Source organism: Mesocricetus auratus, unplaced genomic scaffold (assembly GCF_017639785.1).
Source record: "Mesocricetus auratus isolate SY011 unplaced genomic scaffold, BCM_Maur_2.0 Super-Scaffold_100011, whole genome shotgun sequence".
Taxonomy (NCBI): Eukaryota; Metazoa; Chordata; class Mammalia; order Rodentia; family Cricetidae; genus Mesocricetus; species Mesocricetus auratus.
This window is the reverse complement of record NW_024429195.1, coordinates 26633316-26652313: the sequence shown is the minus strand read 5'-3', so window position 1 is coordinate 26652313 and position 18998 is coordinate 26633316. Positions and strand designations below refer to the sequence as shown.

Below are 18998 nucleotides of genomic sequence, written 5' to 3'. Positions count from 1 at the left end.
TTTCTCTGTATTGTTTTGGAGGCTGTCCTGGAACTTGCTCTGTAGACCAGGCTGGCCTCGAACTCACAGAGATCTGCCTGCCTCTGCCTCCCGAGTGCTGGGATTAAAGGCGTGTGCCATCAAAGCCCGGATTTCTATTGTTAGACACATATGTTTGCTTCTGTGACATTGTTAGCTGCGGATTTGACCAGAGTAATGCACTTCTGTAAGCATTTAGAGAAGGAATCTTTAAAATATAAAATAATGTATTTGACTTAACCATGTTAATTGACTGATAATGTCTTACATCCCTCAGTTATTTCTTTCCTGCTATGTAGACAATTTCATCCCTTTCCTATAGGAACAAGCAGATTTTGCAGAAACAAAGGCAGCATTAGTACCTCACAGCCCATTATCTTACTCTTATCTACCAGCCACTAGGATTTCCCAGGTATTCTAGAGCAAAAAAGTCAAAGGCCCTTAAGGGATGCCTGGCTCCTTATTAAGTTTCTCTACCCATCACAGGGGACCTGTGTAAATTATTACTCAGGTCTGAGCACTCTAATGACTGGGATAGAGCAGTTCATTTCTGGACAGGCAAAAACATAGTGCCATCTGATTAGGGCTAGTTGTCTCAGGCCCCACAAGAGATCAGTATGTTATAGATGAGATTAAGAAATCAGGTTTGTAAATATTTAAAAATGTAACAAATAGTATGCAATTAAGAAACAATGGTGGTCCCTCAAAAAACTAAAAACCAAACTACCAAATGCTACAGCACTCCCACTGCTGATATAAAGTAATTTTTTTTCACAGTAGGCTTTTACATCTTCACAAGAGTTGCATGTATTCATAAGTACAAAGAACTAAAATGACCTAGGATGTCTGATAATCTGACTTGAGTCTTACAGGATAATCCTTCCTTTGTTTGTTTGTTTTGACAGGATATAAGCTTCAAGACAATATCAAATCACTAAGGGATGGGTGCAGTGAATTAGAAGGAGCTGGGGACCCACTAAATAGCATTCAAATATAGGACCTGTAGAAGGAAAAAGAAACATACCATAGAGTCAATAGTTAAAGTAGAATGTATTTGCTTCTGTGACATTTAAGTTATCTGGAGTTTGACAAGAGTATTGTACTTCTGTAAGCATTTAGAGAAGGACTCTTTAAGATATATGTACTAAAACATGTTAAATGAATGATATAACCAAGTGGTATCATTTAAAATGGGGTAAATGTTCTTAATATAACATGTAAACTGGTTTTTTATTATTGCAAGAAGTGATAAATTTTTAGTGAACCTTATATATTGGTTTGGGGTTGTTTTGTTTTTGTTTCCATTCCTGGAAATTGGACTCATAGCCTCTCTCATGCTAGGCAAGTGCTCTATTACTGAGCTATAGCCACATCCCCCTTTTGAGATAAGTTCCCAGGCTGGCCTTGAACTCATGCTGTAGCCCAACAGGCTTTGAATTCTCATTGTTTTTGACTAGCTTCTCTATTAGCTGTGATAATAGGCTTGTGCTACAAGACCTGACCTGGTACCCATTTTGTTTTGTTCTAATAGAAACTCACAGGGTATCCATAGAATTTTTAAAAAGCATGAATGCATGCAGATTAAAATATTTTACTCTCAGGGAAGTTATTGGTAATCTTTGTTTTCGTCAAAAAAATTGTGATATCTTGGTTTTGTTTCATTTTGTGGTAATAGATACTATATGCTAGAATAAGAACAGAAGTAAATGATGAACAATTAATTATGTTGATGTGACTGTTTGCTGTCTTCCAGGTTGTTTTTAAACCTCTTTTGAGTCATACTGGAATCCAGTCACAGGACACAATGCCTCTCTGTTACCGGATGTACTTTGGAGAACACCTTTCATTTTCAGGAACTTTGGACTGCCTCAGAGCAGATATTGTGGATTCAGATACTGCTAAAGACAGGAAAGGCAAAAGAGCAAGAAGGTATTTTTCATATTGTATAAGCTTTTATTGAAGAATTATAATAAATGTTAGTAACAATGAGATCATTTCTGTTTAATACATGTAATAATCATTTTTTTAGAAATAATTTGTTGATTTTATTTATGTATGGATCAAGCACTTGATTTTAGGCATTTTTGTAGCATGTATCTAGCAAGCCCTAGATATTCTTAAGTATATCTCTTGATAAATTCACTTAACATTTAAATGCTTTGCTTCAGTAGTGGAGTTTTTATGGTTGTTTGGTTTTAATCTTTGCACTTAGAATTTATTCTTAACTTGCCTTTTGAGTTGACTTAGCAGATTTGTATAGCTATGGGTATATTTGTGTATGTCTGCATGTGCCTGTGTGATTGTATGCATACATGTATTTATAAAGGTGGAGTGTACACATGCACAGAGACTAGAAGAAGGTGTCAGGTGTTCTCTGACGCTTTCTGCCTATTCTTTTGTATTGGTGTCTCTCCTTCTGCTGAGGTTAATATTTTGTTGGCTAGGCTGGAAGCTAGCAAGCCCTAGAAATCCTACTTCCCTAGCCCTTATAACTGGGATTACAGGTGTTCATGGGATGCGTGGCTTGTTAAATGAATGCTGAGGTCTGGATGCCCCTTCTCATGATTGCAAAGCAAGCACTCTTAGTCACTGAGCTACCTCTCTAGCCCCTCAGATGTTATTTTGTATCAGGAATAGAGTAAAATTCATATTGAGAGTATAGCCATCAGAAACAAGTATACAGAAAGACCAAGGTAGCATATTTGCACTAAAGATAGGAGCTATGTGTAGTACTTATGTAGGCAGTTTTGTATCTACTAATAGGTTTGAGTGTTCATTTGTGAAGTTGGAATTTTACTTTGGGTATACTCTTACACCTATAAAATTAGAAAGAAATCCTAAATATGTTGCAAAACATTCTCAGAAATGCCAGTCCTTAACTCACCTTGCTGCTTTGTAGTGACTCCTTTTGTTGGCTCTTCTTCTTTTTGGTCATCCTTATATATTTCAGGCTTTTTGGTTTGTTTGCTTATCTTTCCTCAGATATTTCATATATTTTAGTCTTATGTTTGTTCTAGTGCTTAGTGTCCAGTGTTCCCTTCTGTAACCACATATTATACTATAATGGGACATACTTTTTATTAATAAAAGTTATTATTCAGTAAGGAATTACATGGTCTAGTTATGAACTCATAGTTAACTTAGTTTCTGACTTGTGTGTGTGTGTGGGGGGGTGAGTTTCAAGACAGGGTTTCTTTGTGTAGCTTTGGAATCTGTCCTGGCACTTTCTCCATCGACCAGGCTGACCTCAAATTTCCAGAGATCTGCCTGCCTCTGCCTCCCAAGTGCTGGGACTAAAGGCGTGTGCCACCACTGCCAGGCAGTTTCTGATTTTTTTAAAGTAGAAATATAGTCTCTGTATCATTTGCCCTGTGGCAGTCTACTCACAGTACATATGGAAAAGGAAGAAAAATGCTGCTTTATTTGAGATTTATTGTTATTGTTGATAGAAGTTGAATGGCTTTTAAAATTAAAATGTTTAAAATGACTAATTCTTACACAGAAGTTTTTAAATATGTGAAGGATTTAACAATAATTTTGTGTAAGATTTTAGATATTTTTAGTGTGGTTTTGTTTCAATTAATATTCATTTCCACTTGAACTTGGCAGATAAATAAAATTATAAGTTTGAAAATTCATCATTTAATGTGAGGGGTTGGTTCTATTTGATAGCTTATTAGCTCTAAATTTTCATATTGTTAGGCATGCTGCTGGAAAGCAAGAAAAAAGTTTCCTGATTTTATTGAAACTTTTAGAATTGAAAATGAGTGATTTTGACTTCTTAGTCAATTTAGAGTAAAATTAACAAAACTAAAAGCTATCTGCTAGCTCCTGAAAAAACTAGACTAGTTCAAACACATAATGTGTATGATCTCTTGCTTAATGGTACATTTCACATAGGTGGTTATTATGTTTATAAATGCATAAGAATATTCTATGCAGTTCTCCAAAAAAAGGAAGTAACAGCCTTTTCTTTTCTTTTAAACATTTTAGGCAAGGCCATGTGAATCTTCCCCCACTTGAGTTCAAGCCAGCATTAATGTTGGAAACCTTCAGCATAAGTGCTGTTGTGATGGAAAAGTCTGTGTGTACTCCTCAGAATTCCACCAATGCCCTTTCCTTTCATGATCTCAATAAGCGCTATTATAACACCTTCCATTGCAACTTCACTATTTCCTGTCAGTCAATAAGTCAACATGTGGATATGGCTTTGGTTCGTCTTATCCATCAGTTTAGTACAATGATAGATGACATCAAAGCCACTCAGACAGACATTAAACTTAGTAGATACACAGCTGGATCAGCTTCCCCTACACCTACCTTCAAAACCAGAAAACACCGGGATTTCCGTTCATCTGACTTCAGCCGCAGTTCTAGAGGAAGTCTTAATGGTGGCAACAGAGTAAATAATGCCAAGAACAAACGGGCCAATAATGAGAACAACAAAAAAGAATCCAGAAACAAAAACTCACTGGGAAGGTCTGAAAGAAGAACTTCTAAAGTATCTAGGAAAGGTTCTAAAGATGTGGTGGATCACATGACCATTCATATGGATGACTCTGATTCCATCACAGTGTCAGAGCAAAGTGAGCCATCAGCTGAGTGCTGGCAGAATATGTATAAATTGCTTAACTTTTATTCACTTATCTCGGATCCAACAGGAATATTGGAAAAATCTTCAGAAACATTTGGACCAGCAGGTAACAGACATTTTTATGATTTTAAAATTTCTTTTTAGGAACTTTTTAGGTTAAAAATGATGGTAGGGTGCTCACCTTATTAATGGTGTAAATTATTGAAATGCAGAGAAATTGGTAGTTACCAAGAGGAAAAATAGTGCTGGTATTCAGATATTCTATCAACATACTTCCCATCTTTCCTGACTTCCCTAACATTGAATACTCTTTAAAAGATTCAGACAGACTTAATTTCAAATATCTGGATTAATCATTTACTCCAGAAGATACTAGGGAAGATGTTGAAAAAAAAATTGGTTACATCAGTTAGCTCTAGTTTCGAATTTGAAAACAAGAATGATAGTATTTAGAATGCTTTTTATGTTGCATTTTTCAAATCTCAAACCATATACTTCTGTTTACTAAAAGGTGTTCGGAGTCCTACAGAGCCAACATGTAGAGTTGTGTTTGAGAATGAACAAGACAACAACAGTTTGAGTAAAACACAGAGGAAACGTAGTCTGGTAACCTCTGAACCTCAGCATGTTACTTTAATAGTGTTTGGGATTGGCATGGTGAACCGCACACACCTAGAGGCAGATATTGGTGGGCTGACAATGGAGTCAGAACTGAAGAGGATTCATGGCAGTTTCACTCTTAAGGAAAAAATGAAAGGTATGCAGTTTTTCTAATACTCGAATGCTGCTTTGTTGAAAAGAATGAATGCTACCATGTTGCTGAAATTCCTACTTAGCAGGCTTTCTTCAGAAAATGAGACTTGCCAGAATTCTGCAAGTTATCCAAGATCAATGAGTAGATGAAGCTTTGATAACTAACAGAGGTCTTTGGACACGGACTCATTAATGACTGATGCTGAGTGATACCTATTTACTAGCTTGTCGTTGAATGTCAACTACTAACATGTTTCTGATGTCCAAAAAGTCAAGAAAAAAAAGGAAACTTGTAAAATATGCTTTTCCTTGCTACTACTATAGAAATCTTATAATCTAATACTCATTTTAATACCTTTATAAAAGTTAAGAACTTTATAAAAATTCTATTAGTGGATAGAAAAGTTCTCCTCTAATAATGAAAATGTGCCATTCATCTAAAAATGATCACAGAAAGTATAACATTTGGTTAAATCTAGGAGAACATCTCTTTGGATATGCGCCGTACTTTATCACAAAGAAAATAATTCTACCAGATGTAATCAGTTGTAAAATGTACCCCGGTTTCAGAAATTGTTGCATTGAACAAGGGAAGAAAATTATGAATGACCATATGTTTTTGTTAATTTTATTGTTACCCAACAAATAAATCTAAATTTTGCATTAAATACCCATCTTTACCTGTTTTGTTTCTTATACTGATTACGAAACAAAAGTGAAACACTGATTTTGCATGACAATTTATGTGAGATGAAAGAAAATTAAAGAAAGAATGATTATAAATTGCTGAGAGAAATGCAAATACATTAAGGATGTATACTGCAAATACTTCAGACGGCTATATTGAAGTTAAACTTTCTTTTAACGTTAGTGATTTTAAAATTAACCATTTTTTTTCTTCTGTTTTAATAAACATTAAGAGTTATATTGATACTTTTGGTTAGAATCTGGGAATGGACATTCTCTTTTAAATCAATTGGTTTACATTCCCAAAGTTTAATAGGTTTTTATAAATAGTCTTTAAACTATATTTATTCTTTGGCCTAGCAATTCTAGTTCTCTCAAACCTCAAAAAAAAATCATAATTGTATGAAAATGACTGATGTTAAAGAGCTGATTGTTACTTTTATAGCTCCAAGATTTAGCTGCCACAGATTGTATCATAGTATTTATTTAATTGAAAAAATTTATTTAATTGAAAATCAAGCAAAATGACATGTTTATTTTACTTAATTTCGTAAGTAATAAATATATTAAAATCATAGGAATTACATGAACCAAGCATAGTAGTTTATTTGATTTCTTTTTTTCTTTCAAAGTACACCTGTGGTATAAGGCATTTAATGCCAATAAATTATTTAATTCATCAAGGCATGTTAAAGTTCAATTTTTGCATAATTCTAGTTTTCATGTATACTCTATGCATTTATGAATACAAGAAAGTAAGCTGAGGAAATTTTCTTAAGGCAGTTTGATAATAATTGAACACATTTTATTATAATTTACAATTATTTGTCACCAAGTATATTGCAAATAAAGTGATTTTAATATAAGACAAAATGAGTTCATTTCCAGAATTCAAATTACTTTTCTTCTCATATTTAAGATGTTTTACATCAAAAGATGACTGAGACGTGTGCTACTGCTCACATTGGTGGGGTTAATATTGTGCTACTTGAAGGGATCACACCAAATATACAGTAAGTGTGTTTACTTTTACTGTTTTCTTGCACTTCTTTGTTACAGTTTATAGAACACTAAGAACTCCTTGAATGAACTCATACTTGGTGAATTTTAAGATTTTGTACTGTGTTTCTAGATACTGTTATTAAGAATATCACATGATAGGATAAGGACAATTTGGCTGCAAAATCTGACACCCATTAATCACCAGGTTTGATTTGGATGATCTTTCTGGTTAAGCTGGTTTCCCCTTCCTCTGTCACTGCCAATAGAGGAGGACCAGTTTTTGGTCAGGGGTATAAGGGTAGCTGTGCTCCTCTGCTAGAATCTCCAAACAAGCTCCCAAAAATATCACCTAATGAAACATTTTTGAAAAAAATAATTGATTTTGCTACCCCTTTCTACTCTAAATTTACCTCTGTTTAAAAATAAGAAACAAAGAAAAGAAAAACCTAGTTTTTAGTACTTAGTGATTTTTAATGTTATTTTGTCTTATAGGAAAAATGATCACAGTACAAATTTCTGTTTAGCATGTAGGTTGTAAATTTTCTTGTAATTTAAATAGTTAATTAAAATTACAAGAATACAAACTCTTTTATATTAAGTAATCATCACATTTAAGTAATGATTTTAATTAAGTAATAATTACTCATATTCACCTGGACTTTGTCATTTTGCATTTAACAAACTTAACAGTAAAGCCTGTATTACTATATAAATCTGTATTACTATATAAATTAAGCCTTTTAAAAATAGCTTTATTAAGCTGGTATGGTAGCTCACACCTGTAATTCTAGGACTTGGGAGGCTGAGACAGGATAGTTACCACAAATTAGAGGCCAGTTTTGGCTATATATTGTGTCCCAGGCTACCCTGGATTATATGAAAACCTGTTTAAAGAAAAAGACAACAACAAAAACCTATAGTATTATATTTTAACTCCTCTTTGTTCTACTTTTTTTTCCCTGCAAGTTCTGTTCTTGGGTCTGTTAAGAATTATTCTCATATTGGTAACATTTACTTATGGTATGTAGACACTTGTCTATGAAGAATGCATTTAACCATATGACATTGTTTATGTCTTTGCCAGTATTTGCCTTAACTTCTAATTTATTTTTGGTGGATCAGTTTTGTGTTATAACTAAAAATGTTTTAATAGTTAAGGTCATATATTGAGAATTTGTTCTTCTTTGATGGCATAACTAATGTTATGCTAATATTGTCCTGCATTATAACCCTTAGTCTAGATACCACTAAACAGAAGACTTGGCTCCTACTGTAAAACTTATTAATAGATCAACCAGAAAAAAATGATCAGTTACAGTCATAGTCACAGGGTTTTAGGAAATTGGTTAATGCAAAACCTGTCTTGGACAACATTTTAAATAGATATCAATAAACAGATCAGCTCCTAGTAGAGGAGATCTCTTGCCCAAGTAGTTTAGACCTGTTACCTGTTACATTGGCAGTTTATTTCATAGGAGTTTTCCAGGGCCCAGATCCCATTTACTAAGCAGTCTTTCAAAAAAAAAAAAAAAAGACCAGGAAATTCCCATGGTTAAAATAGATTTCTCTCTATTGTTGAAGAGCAGCAGATGTCATATTTACTTGTATTATGAAACTCCTACTATGTATCGGCCAGGAACTAATTATCAGTTCATTTACTTAATCTTCACTGCAATTCTGTGAGCAGAGGTGATTTTTTTTTTTTTTTTTAATGAGACAGGGTTTCTTTGTATTGTTTTGGAGGCTGTGGGTCCAGCCTGGCCTCGAACTCACAGAGATCCGCCTGCCTCTGCCTCCTGAGTACTGGGATTAAAGGCGTGCGCCACCACCGCCCGGCCCGAGCAGAGGTGATTTTATCTCCACTTTTAACTGCAATTTAGAAAGATGAAACTATCGGCATAAACTTTAAAATGGTCCAGTCAGAAGAGCGCAGAGCTGCCCTGCTCCCATCTCCTTGCTCATGTGCAGCAAGTCATCTCAGCACACTTCACAAGCGTTCAGTGACTCTGAGCCGTGCTTATGTCAGCCTCTTCCTAAAGCAAGCCAGATTCCCTTAGATGTCCCCAGTGCTAGCTTTATCTTGGGTTTCCTTGTCTGTACTGCCTCTCGAGAATGCCTTCAGTCTCTTGAGCTTGTAAAACTTAACATTTATAAAGTGAGATTTTAAAAATGTAGAGTTGGTATTTCTTATTTTTCTCATACCAGTTTTATTTGATATATAGAAGTTACTGATTTGTTACTGCCAACCTATTAAGACTTTTTGTTGACAGTTTTTGGATTTATTCTTCAGCATTTCATTTTCAACTGCAATTGAAAGAAAATAGAATGAAGAAAAGTAGTTTCAAATGTAATTTGAAGAAAAAAATTTATGAGCTGGACGTTAGTAAAGTTTCCTGATAAGCAGTCATGTTGTAACTAACTTACATATGAATGCTGATTTGCCTCCTTTTTGTTTTCCTGCTTTCTCTTGAATCTGCATCTGTAGATTGGAGGATTTTCCTACATCTCCTACAAGTACAGCCAAACAAGAGTTTCTGTATGTCATACTATTTATCATGGCTTGCAATTAATATCATATTGTGTGTCTATATTATCTTCATGGGATGTGTATAGTTACCATTTCAAAGCTATACCATAAACACCAGTAGATTAAGACATGTTACTAGTCAATCATAGCCTAAGTGAGGGCTGTCTCTAGGACAGACTTTGTTTTAGTGTGTGTCGCTTGTGCTTCTGTAAACATGCTATTGTTTGTTACTATGACAGAAACCAAAAAAGTTCACTTGGTGAGTTTTTGTCAATTGCAATGTAATTTTTAAAAACTAACAATACATTTGCATGTTTCAGCTTTATAATTTTGTTTTTAATGGGAAGATTTTAATTCCTGATTGTCAAGTTTTATCTATGGCTTTTGCTATATATGCATTTATGTTTTGAGATCTTAAGTTAAACCATTGTGTATATGATATTTTGTTTGCAGTCAGTTGTACTTGAGGTATATCTATGTTCACCAGATGAGTCTGTCACCATGTCACATTAACATTTTGCTTAGTATTAGTTATGTCTCTGGACATTTTTAAATAAAATTTAAACATATTAACTAGGTTGGTGATCTCTATATTATGCTTCCTGATAGTAACATTATCATATTTTATGAAATGTGTTTTATTATTGATAATAAGCCATAGATAAAACATCATCAGTTAAAAGTCATTTGTTGAGATTATTATGTTCTATTTTACTTCATGGGCCAACTAAAAGTATTAAAAATTGGATAAAAAGTATCTTTTATGTCTCTTGCTTTTACAGAAAAAACATAAACAGAACCACATTTTTAATTCCACTCAGACAGTACCTAGAGATTTTTTTCTTTTTATTCACTTTCTCTGGATATTTAGCAAAAATAAAAAGTCAGTATTGGCTTTAGAAAGAATGCTTTTAGTGGCCAGTGATCATATCTGTGGTGAAATTACTTATGGGCTTGGATATTATGTACTGGGAAAGCCCCAAGAAGACAGTAATGGAAAAGTTAAAGGTGGTCTTTGTTGTGATAACATCACATTAAGCCGCCCTATTCCATTCTCAGATTTTCTACTGAGAGATAATCATGTGTAACACAGTTGCCAAGTGTGAAAGATGTCCTGACATTAATCATTAACTAAATAGCATATAGTCAGCACAGGCCATATTATGTAAATCAATATCTTCCACTTTGGAGCCAGTTCAGGGAGGCAAGGCCTGGAGGGAGTTTGGGATTGAGATAGAACTACTAGATTGATGTGAGGCTGGTAAAATTACAGTTGAGCAGGACAGATCTTCAAGTCTGTGACTAAAAATTTTCACTGATCACCTTGGTAGAGTCTGCAGTCTCAATTATCCCTATGAGCTTTCTTTTCTAAATTTTGGTTTAAATCGAGAATTAGGTTTTGCATATTTGCTTATGAAATCTTAAGTGATATTAGGTATAGGCTACTACACGTTTTAAAGGTATATGAAAAATAATGAAGATACTGATTTTTTTCAACTTACACTTTTACTATATGGTAAAAAACTAATAAAAGTTCAGTGCACATTGAGCAAAGCTGCTGCTCTTAGATAACCATCATGATAACAGCATGATGATCATGCTCTGATCAAATTAAACTAGAAGATGTAAAGGATATTCTTGTCATCCTTGAAAGAGATGTAGAAACCTGAACTATAAATTAGTTTATAGGTTGTTAATATGAGTCATCTATGCAGTTTTGTTACATTGAAGAGAGTTACCACTTAGTTTAAGCTACACATTATGTATACCCCAAGTTTTATTCAAGGAAGAAATGGTCAAGATCTCTCTAGTAAGTGACTAAAAGTCTGTAGCTTGCTTAGTATGCCCACTGTATATATGAAAAGTTCATGGCAGATGTCCAGAAAGACTGACTAAAAGGTTCATTGGTAACACAGTTTACAGAGTTCTGCCAGGTATACTGAAAGTCCTGACCTCGGCTTCCTTCATGTTTCTTCACACCAGAGCCCATGCCCACTTCCTTTCCTGAGTTCAAGCAGCAGGCCGCCTGCCTTTGATTTCTTCTAACAAGATGGTTGTTAGAATAATTTATTTGTTCTTTGATTACATTTTAGAAGTACAACAAGTTTATTTTTTCTTTTTATATTCAGTGTCTATCTCTTTTTTAGATCCCAAAAGTAAATTGGAGGAAAAAGGATGGTTGAGTGAGAAAAACAACAAAGTGGGATTGTGTGTGTGTGTGTAATGATATGTTAATGTTTGTGCTTTTGCTTACATGTTAGTATATACTAAAGAAATAATAGAATTTTCTATTCAGTATAAAATAAGTATATTTTAATATCTTTTACACTAACTTTTCAGACTATTTTGAGACATGAATGATCTCATTCTAACTCATCAAATATGAGTTTATGGTGTTCTTGGTATTTTTTTCAAAATTTTCATTTGGCTGTATTCTAATAGTCTTCTTCCTCTGTTGCTAGGACTGTGGTGAAATGTAGTATTGCTAAGTCCCAAGCCCTGTACAGTGCCCAGCGAGGGCTAAAGACAAACAACGCTGCAGTATTCAAAGTAGGAGCTATCAGCATCAACATCCCTCAGCATCCTGCTACCTTACACAGCATGATGGTTCGAAGTTCTCACCAACTATCCAAACAAATCTCAGACCTTATTAGACAGCCTTCCACAGCGTGAGTTATTTTATTCTGCATATATTCTGTGGCTATACAATAAAATAGACCTTTTATTTTTCCTATGATAACAGATTTGTAGGAAAATGAGCAGTTACTATAAATATTCACTGTCACAGTTATGGGGCTGGTGGAGAGTATTCAAATGACATTATGGGAGAATCATAGTGCATACATATCATTATAGTGTTATATCACAATACCCATGTCATTTCCCCATACTGAATAGGCATCATAAGCATATAGTTTAAGAGATCCTAGAGATTTTTATTGGCACCACAAGAAATACCAATAAAAAGCAAATTAATGAATTCTAGAACTATCAATCCTTGTTTAGTTTTAAGAAATTGCAGTGGTCATTTATAGCATGCATGATTTTTGTATATTCCTTTATTATGAAATTGCTATTTATGATTGAAGATAGCCTACAATGCCATATAGCATTTTAAAAGGCAGTAAAATTGGACCATTTCACAGTTAATTTTGTTTGTTTGTTTGTTTTTGTTTTTAGAGATGGAGTTTCTCTGTAAGATAGTCCTGACTGTCCTGGCACTCACTTTGTAGACCAGGCTGGCCTCAAACTCACAGAGATCCACTTGCCTCTGCCTCCCAAGTGCTGGGATGAAAGGCGTGCACCACCAATGCCTGGCTTCACTATTAACTTTTATTACCTGTGCATTTTACCCCATTCATAGCATCAGCTTTTCTAAACTGCGTGCGTGTCTGCGCATGCACTAAAGTTTCTCTGTGTGTATGTTTTTCCACAGATGTATATGTTTGCACATGCATGCTTACTATTGTCTATTCTGTAAGTGGTGAAATAATGTATTTTTTGATAGTCTCAGAAATCAATGACTTTTATTCTTTACTTTTTTTACATAGGTCTTTAGTTTTCATATTAATAAAATACAACACATTATTACTGTTTACTAGATCATTATTTTTAGCTATTTTTTCACTGACAAATCCAGTAATTTTATTCAATAAAGTAGTGGATGCTAATAGTTTTATTGGGGGGTATGTGTTTTGATTTATAGCCCACAGCCTATGAAAGAAGATATTGCAACCCCACTGCCTTCTGAAAAAACTCCAACAAGTGTTAATCAAACTCCTATTGAAACAAATGAATTTCCTCAACTCCCAGAAGGCTTAGAGAAGAAGCCTATTGTTCTCAAATTTAGTGCCATGTTAGATGGCATAGCCATAGGAGCAGCACTCTTACCATCACTGAAAGCAGAGTACAAGATGGGGAGAATGAGAAGCCATGGAATGACAGGTAACATGGAATTTTGAGTCTAACCACATAAAACTGATGGTAACTTTGAAAAGGAAGTAGTATTTTGATGAAAAGGTAAAGTTATTAAAAATATAATATTAATAAAATATAATTAGCCAGGCATGCTGTTGCACCCTTTAATCTCAGCACTAGAGAATTAGAGACAAGAGGATCTCTGTGTGAGACCAGCCTGGTCTGTGTAGTAAGTTCAGAGGTACATAGTGAGAGAGACGTTCTCAAAAAGAAAAAAAAAAAAAACCAGAAATTAATCTTGATCATTTAAATTTCAATAATGGTGTTCTTTTATAAATTATATTTCATTTTTGATTACAATGTATTTTGATCTTACCCACGCCCTCATCCCCAACTTCTCCCAGATACCTCCAAATCACCCTTTAACATCTTACCTTCTTTTTCCCCTCTTTATAAAATGTTTAATCTTCTTTGTTGTTTTTGCCTTCTTTTAATTCCAGTTTTTAAGGTCTAACATTTTGCTAATGAGTCTGCTGTATGTTTTTCTTAGGTTTCCTTTGTCATTTTAACAAAAGGGATTTATTTTCTTACTGTGCTATGAAATTTCTGTAAAGAATAATTGGTGACTATATACTTCTATGTCTGTTGAAATAAAAATGTCTTCCTTTTTTCTCGTTTTACCATGATAAATTACATTAACTTTTAAAGCATTAATCTATTCCAACACAGCTATGTTACATTAAGGATATCTATATTACTACTGCTTACATATCAGAGTTTGTATATTAAGAGAGTTTCCTGAACTTTTCAGCCTTCATATTACCAGAAACCGAAGCACTCTAAGGTGCATTTTTCAATTTGGCTAAGTTAGAAAGCATGAGCTTTCAACTATCAGAGCCCAGTCCTGTCAGTTCATTGGCTGATTTGCTCATGTATTCATGTCATCTGGAATCCATGGGTTAATAAAAATAGCAAGCCAGATAGACAATATAGAACTGAAAAAGTAGAAATATTTAAGAACAGCGTGAATACCTTGTTAAATATCCATACAGGTAAGAACCCAGAATTCTGTAAATGAAGTCAAAGGACAAAACAAGTAAAAGAAAGACACAATCTCGATTTCAGATATGTGATAATTGAGGTCTAGGGTTGCTTTGATCTGAATAATTTTTTTTTTAGTGATGCTGGCAAGAGAGGTATTTGGAGACAGACCCTACCTACCTCTTGCAGCTTGCAGGAACTAGTGAAAGATATACTTGGTTGTAGCAGTTGTATAAGAGGAGCTCATTGTAGTCAAGACCTTTATGGCCATCTCAAAGATGCTGCAGTTGGAGAATGACATTCTTCTGTTTATGAAAGGAACATTGCCTGTGTCCTGAGCAATGATAGAGTTGTTGGCAATACAGCTTCTACAAATTCTCTGCCACAGAGGAGAAGACTTAAACATTCAAAACAATATTTAACTAAAATTTGTAGCTTATTATTTGGCCTCTTGATAGTTATTAAGATTAAAGGAATTTGTGCTTAAAATTTCAGAATTTGAGACTTATTTTTAGCTTGAGTTGTTATAGTATAGCTCCTCTACATGAAGGGTAATGTTTTCTGTTCTCCATTCTGTGATGTACAGAATCTGCAAGTATCTCTGCATCCTATACAGTGCTAGGTACACAATAGGCTTCATAAATATTGTTGGCGTAATAGTACTTGCTATTAAGTACTGTTCTTTAATAAAGACTAATTCTTTAAAGTGAGTGTACTTGTTTAAAGACAGGGAATATCTTATAAGTAAATTTTAAATATTGTTTTTATGTATATCAACATAAATTGTGGAATGACAAAACATTTTTCTTAGATACTGTTTTTGTAAAAGTGAAAATATTAATACAAACTTGTATGACTATAATGTCCCTTACTTCTTACAGGTGCACAGACAAGGTTTACATTTGAGTTACCAAATCACAGATTGCGTTTTACTTCAAAAGTTTCTGCAACAGATATGTCAACTATCCCTCCTTCTGCAAGTCTGAACCTTCCACCTGTTACCATGTCAGGGAAATATATCATGGAAGAGCATGATAGTTACTCAGATCAAGTATGGAGTATAGATGAACTGCCTTCTAAACAAGGCTACTATTTACAAGGCAATTATCTACGTTGTGTGGCAGAAGTAAGTTTACTTTCAAAGTTACTTTTTTGCAATTGACAAGTTTTAAAGATTTAGATACCAAAATATGTAGTGATCCAAATTTGAAGGATAAATGTTAAATTATATTTGTTCCTACAGAAGACTACTGAATTTTCAGAGAATTGGCATATGTCTGTTTCTGCCTGTACTCTACCCCAGGTGTTTTATTGAAACATGTTTTTTGAAGCAATATACTTGCCATCTATTAATTTATATTTTATATGTTAACTTTCAAGTCCATCATGGCAATATTTTTATGGCTTATTTGATTATAAAAAGAGAATAATAGCTAACATCAAGAGCTTTATATGTTTACTTCTATGGTCCTTTAACTTTGAGGTAAACATACCTGTTTTTTTTCTAAGTAAGGAACAAAACTTATATTTAATACAGTTATATGACTTAAAACATAATTATTAGTCATGATCTATAGGTCATATGGAAAGATAAATTAACAAACTCATTTATTTTGTGTATCCATGGGTACGTTTGTGTGCCATGTCCATGCTATGTGGTTGGAAGTGGGATGCCACAGCACACATAAAGACATGAGATGACTCCTTTGTGGAGTCTGTTATTTGCTCCTACTTTTACTTAGGGTATGGGTATAAAACTCAGGTCTCCAGGTTTGCGGTAAGATCCTTTATCCAGTAATCCACCTAGCCAGGCCAAGAGTTGGAGTTTCTGAATTTGAAAACAAATGTATCCAATGTACACAGGATTCTCAGAAGCCAAAGGTTGAATTAGGAAATTTTATATGGCACATATGCTTGACACATAGAAAAATAAGTAGCCTAAGCTATTTGATCAGTATTGTTAATAATGCTCCATTTCAAAGAAAGTAAAGCATTATATTGCATATTTCAAATTAATGTTAGATACTAAAAAGAATTTATACTTTAGGAAAAACACAATCCCAGATTCAACAAAAAGGAAAGGAATATAATAAATTAATTTTCAAGCATCTAAAGTTATATCTTATTTCAAAATTGCCTATTTTATTGTGGCCTAAAATTAAACACACTGAAAACCATCTTTGTCCTGTTTGTACTGTTTTATGCAAGATAAAGTGCCTAATGCAGAGTTGGAGGATGCTCAGTGGTTAAGAGCTTGTACTGCTCTCCTAGAGGGCTGAGTTCAGCTCCCAACATCCACAGCAGTCAGCTCCATAGGAATATAACCCTTCCTGCCTGTGTGGGCACCTGCATTCATGTGCAGAATCCCACACACAGACAAAACACATAATTAAAATTAACAAAAAAATTTTTTTTAAAAAGTGCCTCCTGGTACACTTAAGTTTTTTGTGATCCCTCATCAAAGACGACAAAACTATTTTACTTTTAATTTTTGATCAAAATATGAACCATATCACAATAATAAAGTATTTACTTTATCATAAAAGTGCGGGAATCTGTGTTTTTTTGTAATGGTCACTTAATTAGAAACTGCTTTCTACTTTAACACACACACACAAGACACATGTTGTGTGCGATTAAATTAGGTATCTCTGATTTGGTAATTCACTCTCATATAATCCTAAGATCTACAGTGTTTGTAGTTTGGGGTTTTTGTTTTTAATCATTATTATCTGTAACATTTAATACAAGTAGAGTTGGTCATTGGAACTGAATACTTTAAGCCCCTTTTCAATACAATGTTCTCATATAGCATATAGCTAATTATCTCCTTTTCCTAGAGGTTTTTTTTTTTCTTCATGGAAAAGCATTACAGAGCTAACATACTGAGTAGTACAATTTCACACTCTGATTTTGTTTGGCAGGTTGGTTCCTTTGAACACAATCTCACAACAGATCTTTTAAACCACTTGGTGTTTGTACAGAAAGTGTTCATGAAGGAAGTGAATGAAGTAATACAGAAGGTGTCTGGTAAGGCTAAGAACTAAGTGACACAAAAGTACCAAAAATGATATCAATAACTCTGTGTGTGTGTGTGTGTGTGTGTGTGTGTTAAACAGAGACAGAAAGGTGAGAGAGAAGATGCACATACAGAGAACAGAAGAGAGTATCAGCTAGCTTCTTTCACTTGTTTTCATCTTACTCCCTTAAGCTGGGGTCTTGCATTGAACTTAGGGCTTATCTTTTGTTGAGCCTGTAGAGACCTTTATTTCAAGAAAGAAAACCTGCATAGGGGAGACTCTGTAAGAATCAAATCCCACTATTCACTTACAAGCTGGAGTAGTTAGGATAGACAGGGTCGGGATCAGGAAAGGAGGATGAAAAGTTTCATTGTGGGCAGAGATAGATTTTTCTAAGAATGAGTGAAAGAATGTCAAGTGATGAGTAGACCTCTTATGCACAGCTGTTAAGATCTGCAGAAGTGTGGGTGGCAAGAATCTAGGTGATTATTAGGGATAGAGGTGGGGGTTCAGAATGCCATGACCATGATTAACATTCTTGACTTTTGTTTGTGTGACTAGATGGAGAAGGGGGCATTTGTTGTTCCTGTAGCTTTCTGATGTCAGGATCGGCATCCTCATCATGGGATGAAGGCGGTTTCTGGTGTTGGAAACTTTGGAAGGGAATATTATAAGGGTAGAGTTCTTTCTCAGTGGCCTCAAGCCTGCTAATACCTATCTGTCTACCTAATATTCTCACCTCATGAGTTGAGACCCTGACATCATTTAGAAGATGGATGTTGAATGAGTCCAGCTAACAATGGGCAAATAGAGGGGTGTAGAGTCTTTATTCTTGCTGACTTTCAAGCATTGGAGAACAGTCAAAATGACCCAGAATTAGATTATCTGAGGACTATCTGAATGTGGATTGACTGTAAATGGATGTAGACAAAATTAAGACAGCGGTTGAATATACAACATCTAGATAATAGCATTACCACTAAGATTATAATAGATTTAACCCACTTTTACTACAAAAATCCAGAGATCCATTTGTAAAGCTATTCACTAATGAGATGGTAGTCTTTGGCATGGTTTTATTCTTACTTGTAGATGTTGTATAGACATAAGCAGAATTATCAGAAATATATATATATATATATATATATGAAAGAATGTCCTTGGTTAGGAGAAATATGTGAGTCCTTTAATTTAATTAAGGACTTTGATTAAAAACATTGTTTTATATTATCAATTATTTTAACTTTGGTTATACTTTCCTGCTGTATGCTTAAGAATTTGCAGATGGCCAAAATTAATTACTTTCCTTTTACTGCCGTGGACATTTAGGCTCTGGTCCTCAGGGATTACTTGCACATGGGGCAGGGGAACCCTCTGGCTTCCTTAGCCTTGCTTAGCTGTTCCATCTGTTTGAGCATAAGTCAAAGGCTTTGCTTGA

At 34.3% G+C, this 18998-nt stretch overlaps 1 protein-coding gene across 10 annotated transcripts in view; it reads left to right on the top strand.

Annotated features, from left to right (window-relative positions):
* Positions 1-18998, top strand: part of Kiaa1109 (KIAA1109 ortholog) — a 176273-nt gene that overhangs the window by 87581 nt on the left and 69694 nt on the right. For 9 of the 10 annotated variants that reach the window (XM_040754477.1, XM_040754482.1, XM_040754485.1 and 6 more), the window contains 9 exons: positions 1772-1947; positions 4012-4718; positions 5124-5369; positions 6972-7065; positions 9540-9590; positions 12044-12250; positions 13288-13526; positions 15422-15666; positions 17465-17570. In XM_040754477.1, coding sequence (XP_040610411.1) covers positions 1772-1947; positions 4012-4718; positions 5124-5369; positions 6972-7065; positions 9540-9590; positions 12044-12250; positions 13288-13526; positions 15422-15666; positions 17465-17570 — 2071 coding nt within the window. The remainder of the gene's footprint in view (positions 1-1771; positions 1948-4011; positions 4719-5123; positions 5370-6971; positions 7066-9539; positions 9591-12043; positions 12251-13287; positions 13527-15421; positions 15667-17464; positions 17571-18998) is intronic. The other variant, XM_040754479.1, reaches the window with a different exon arrangement.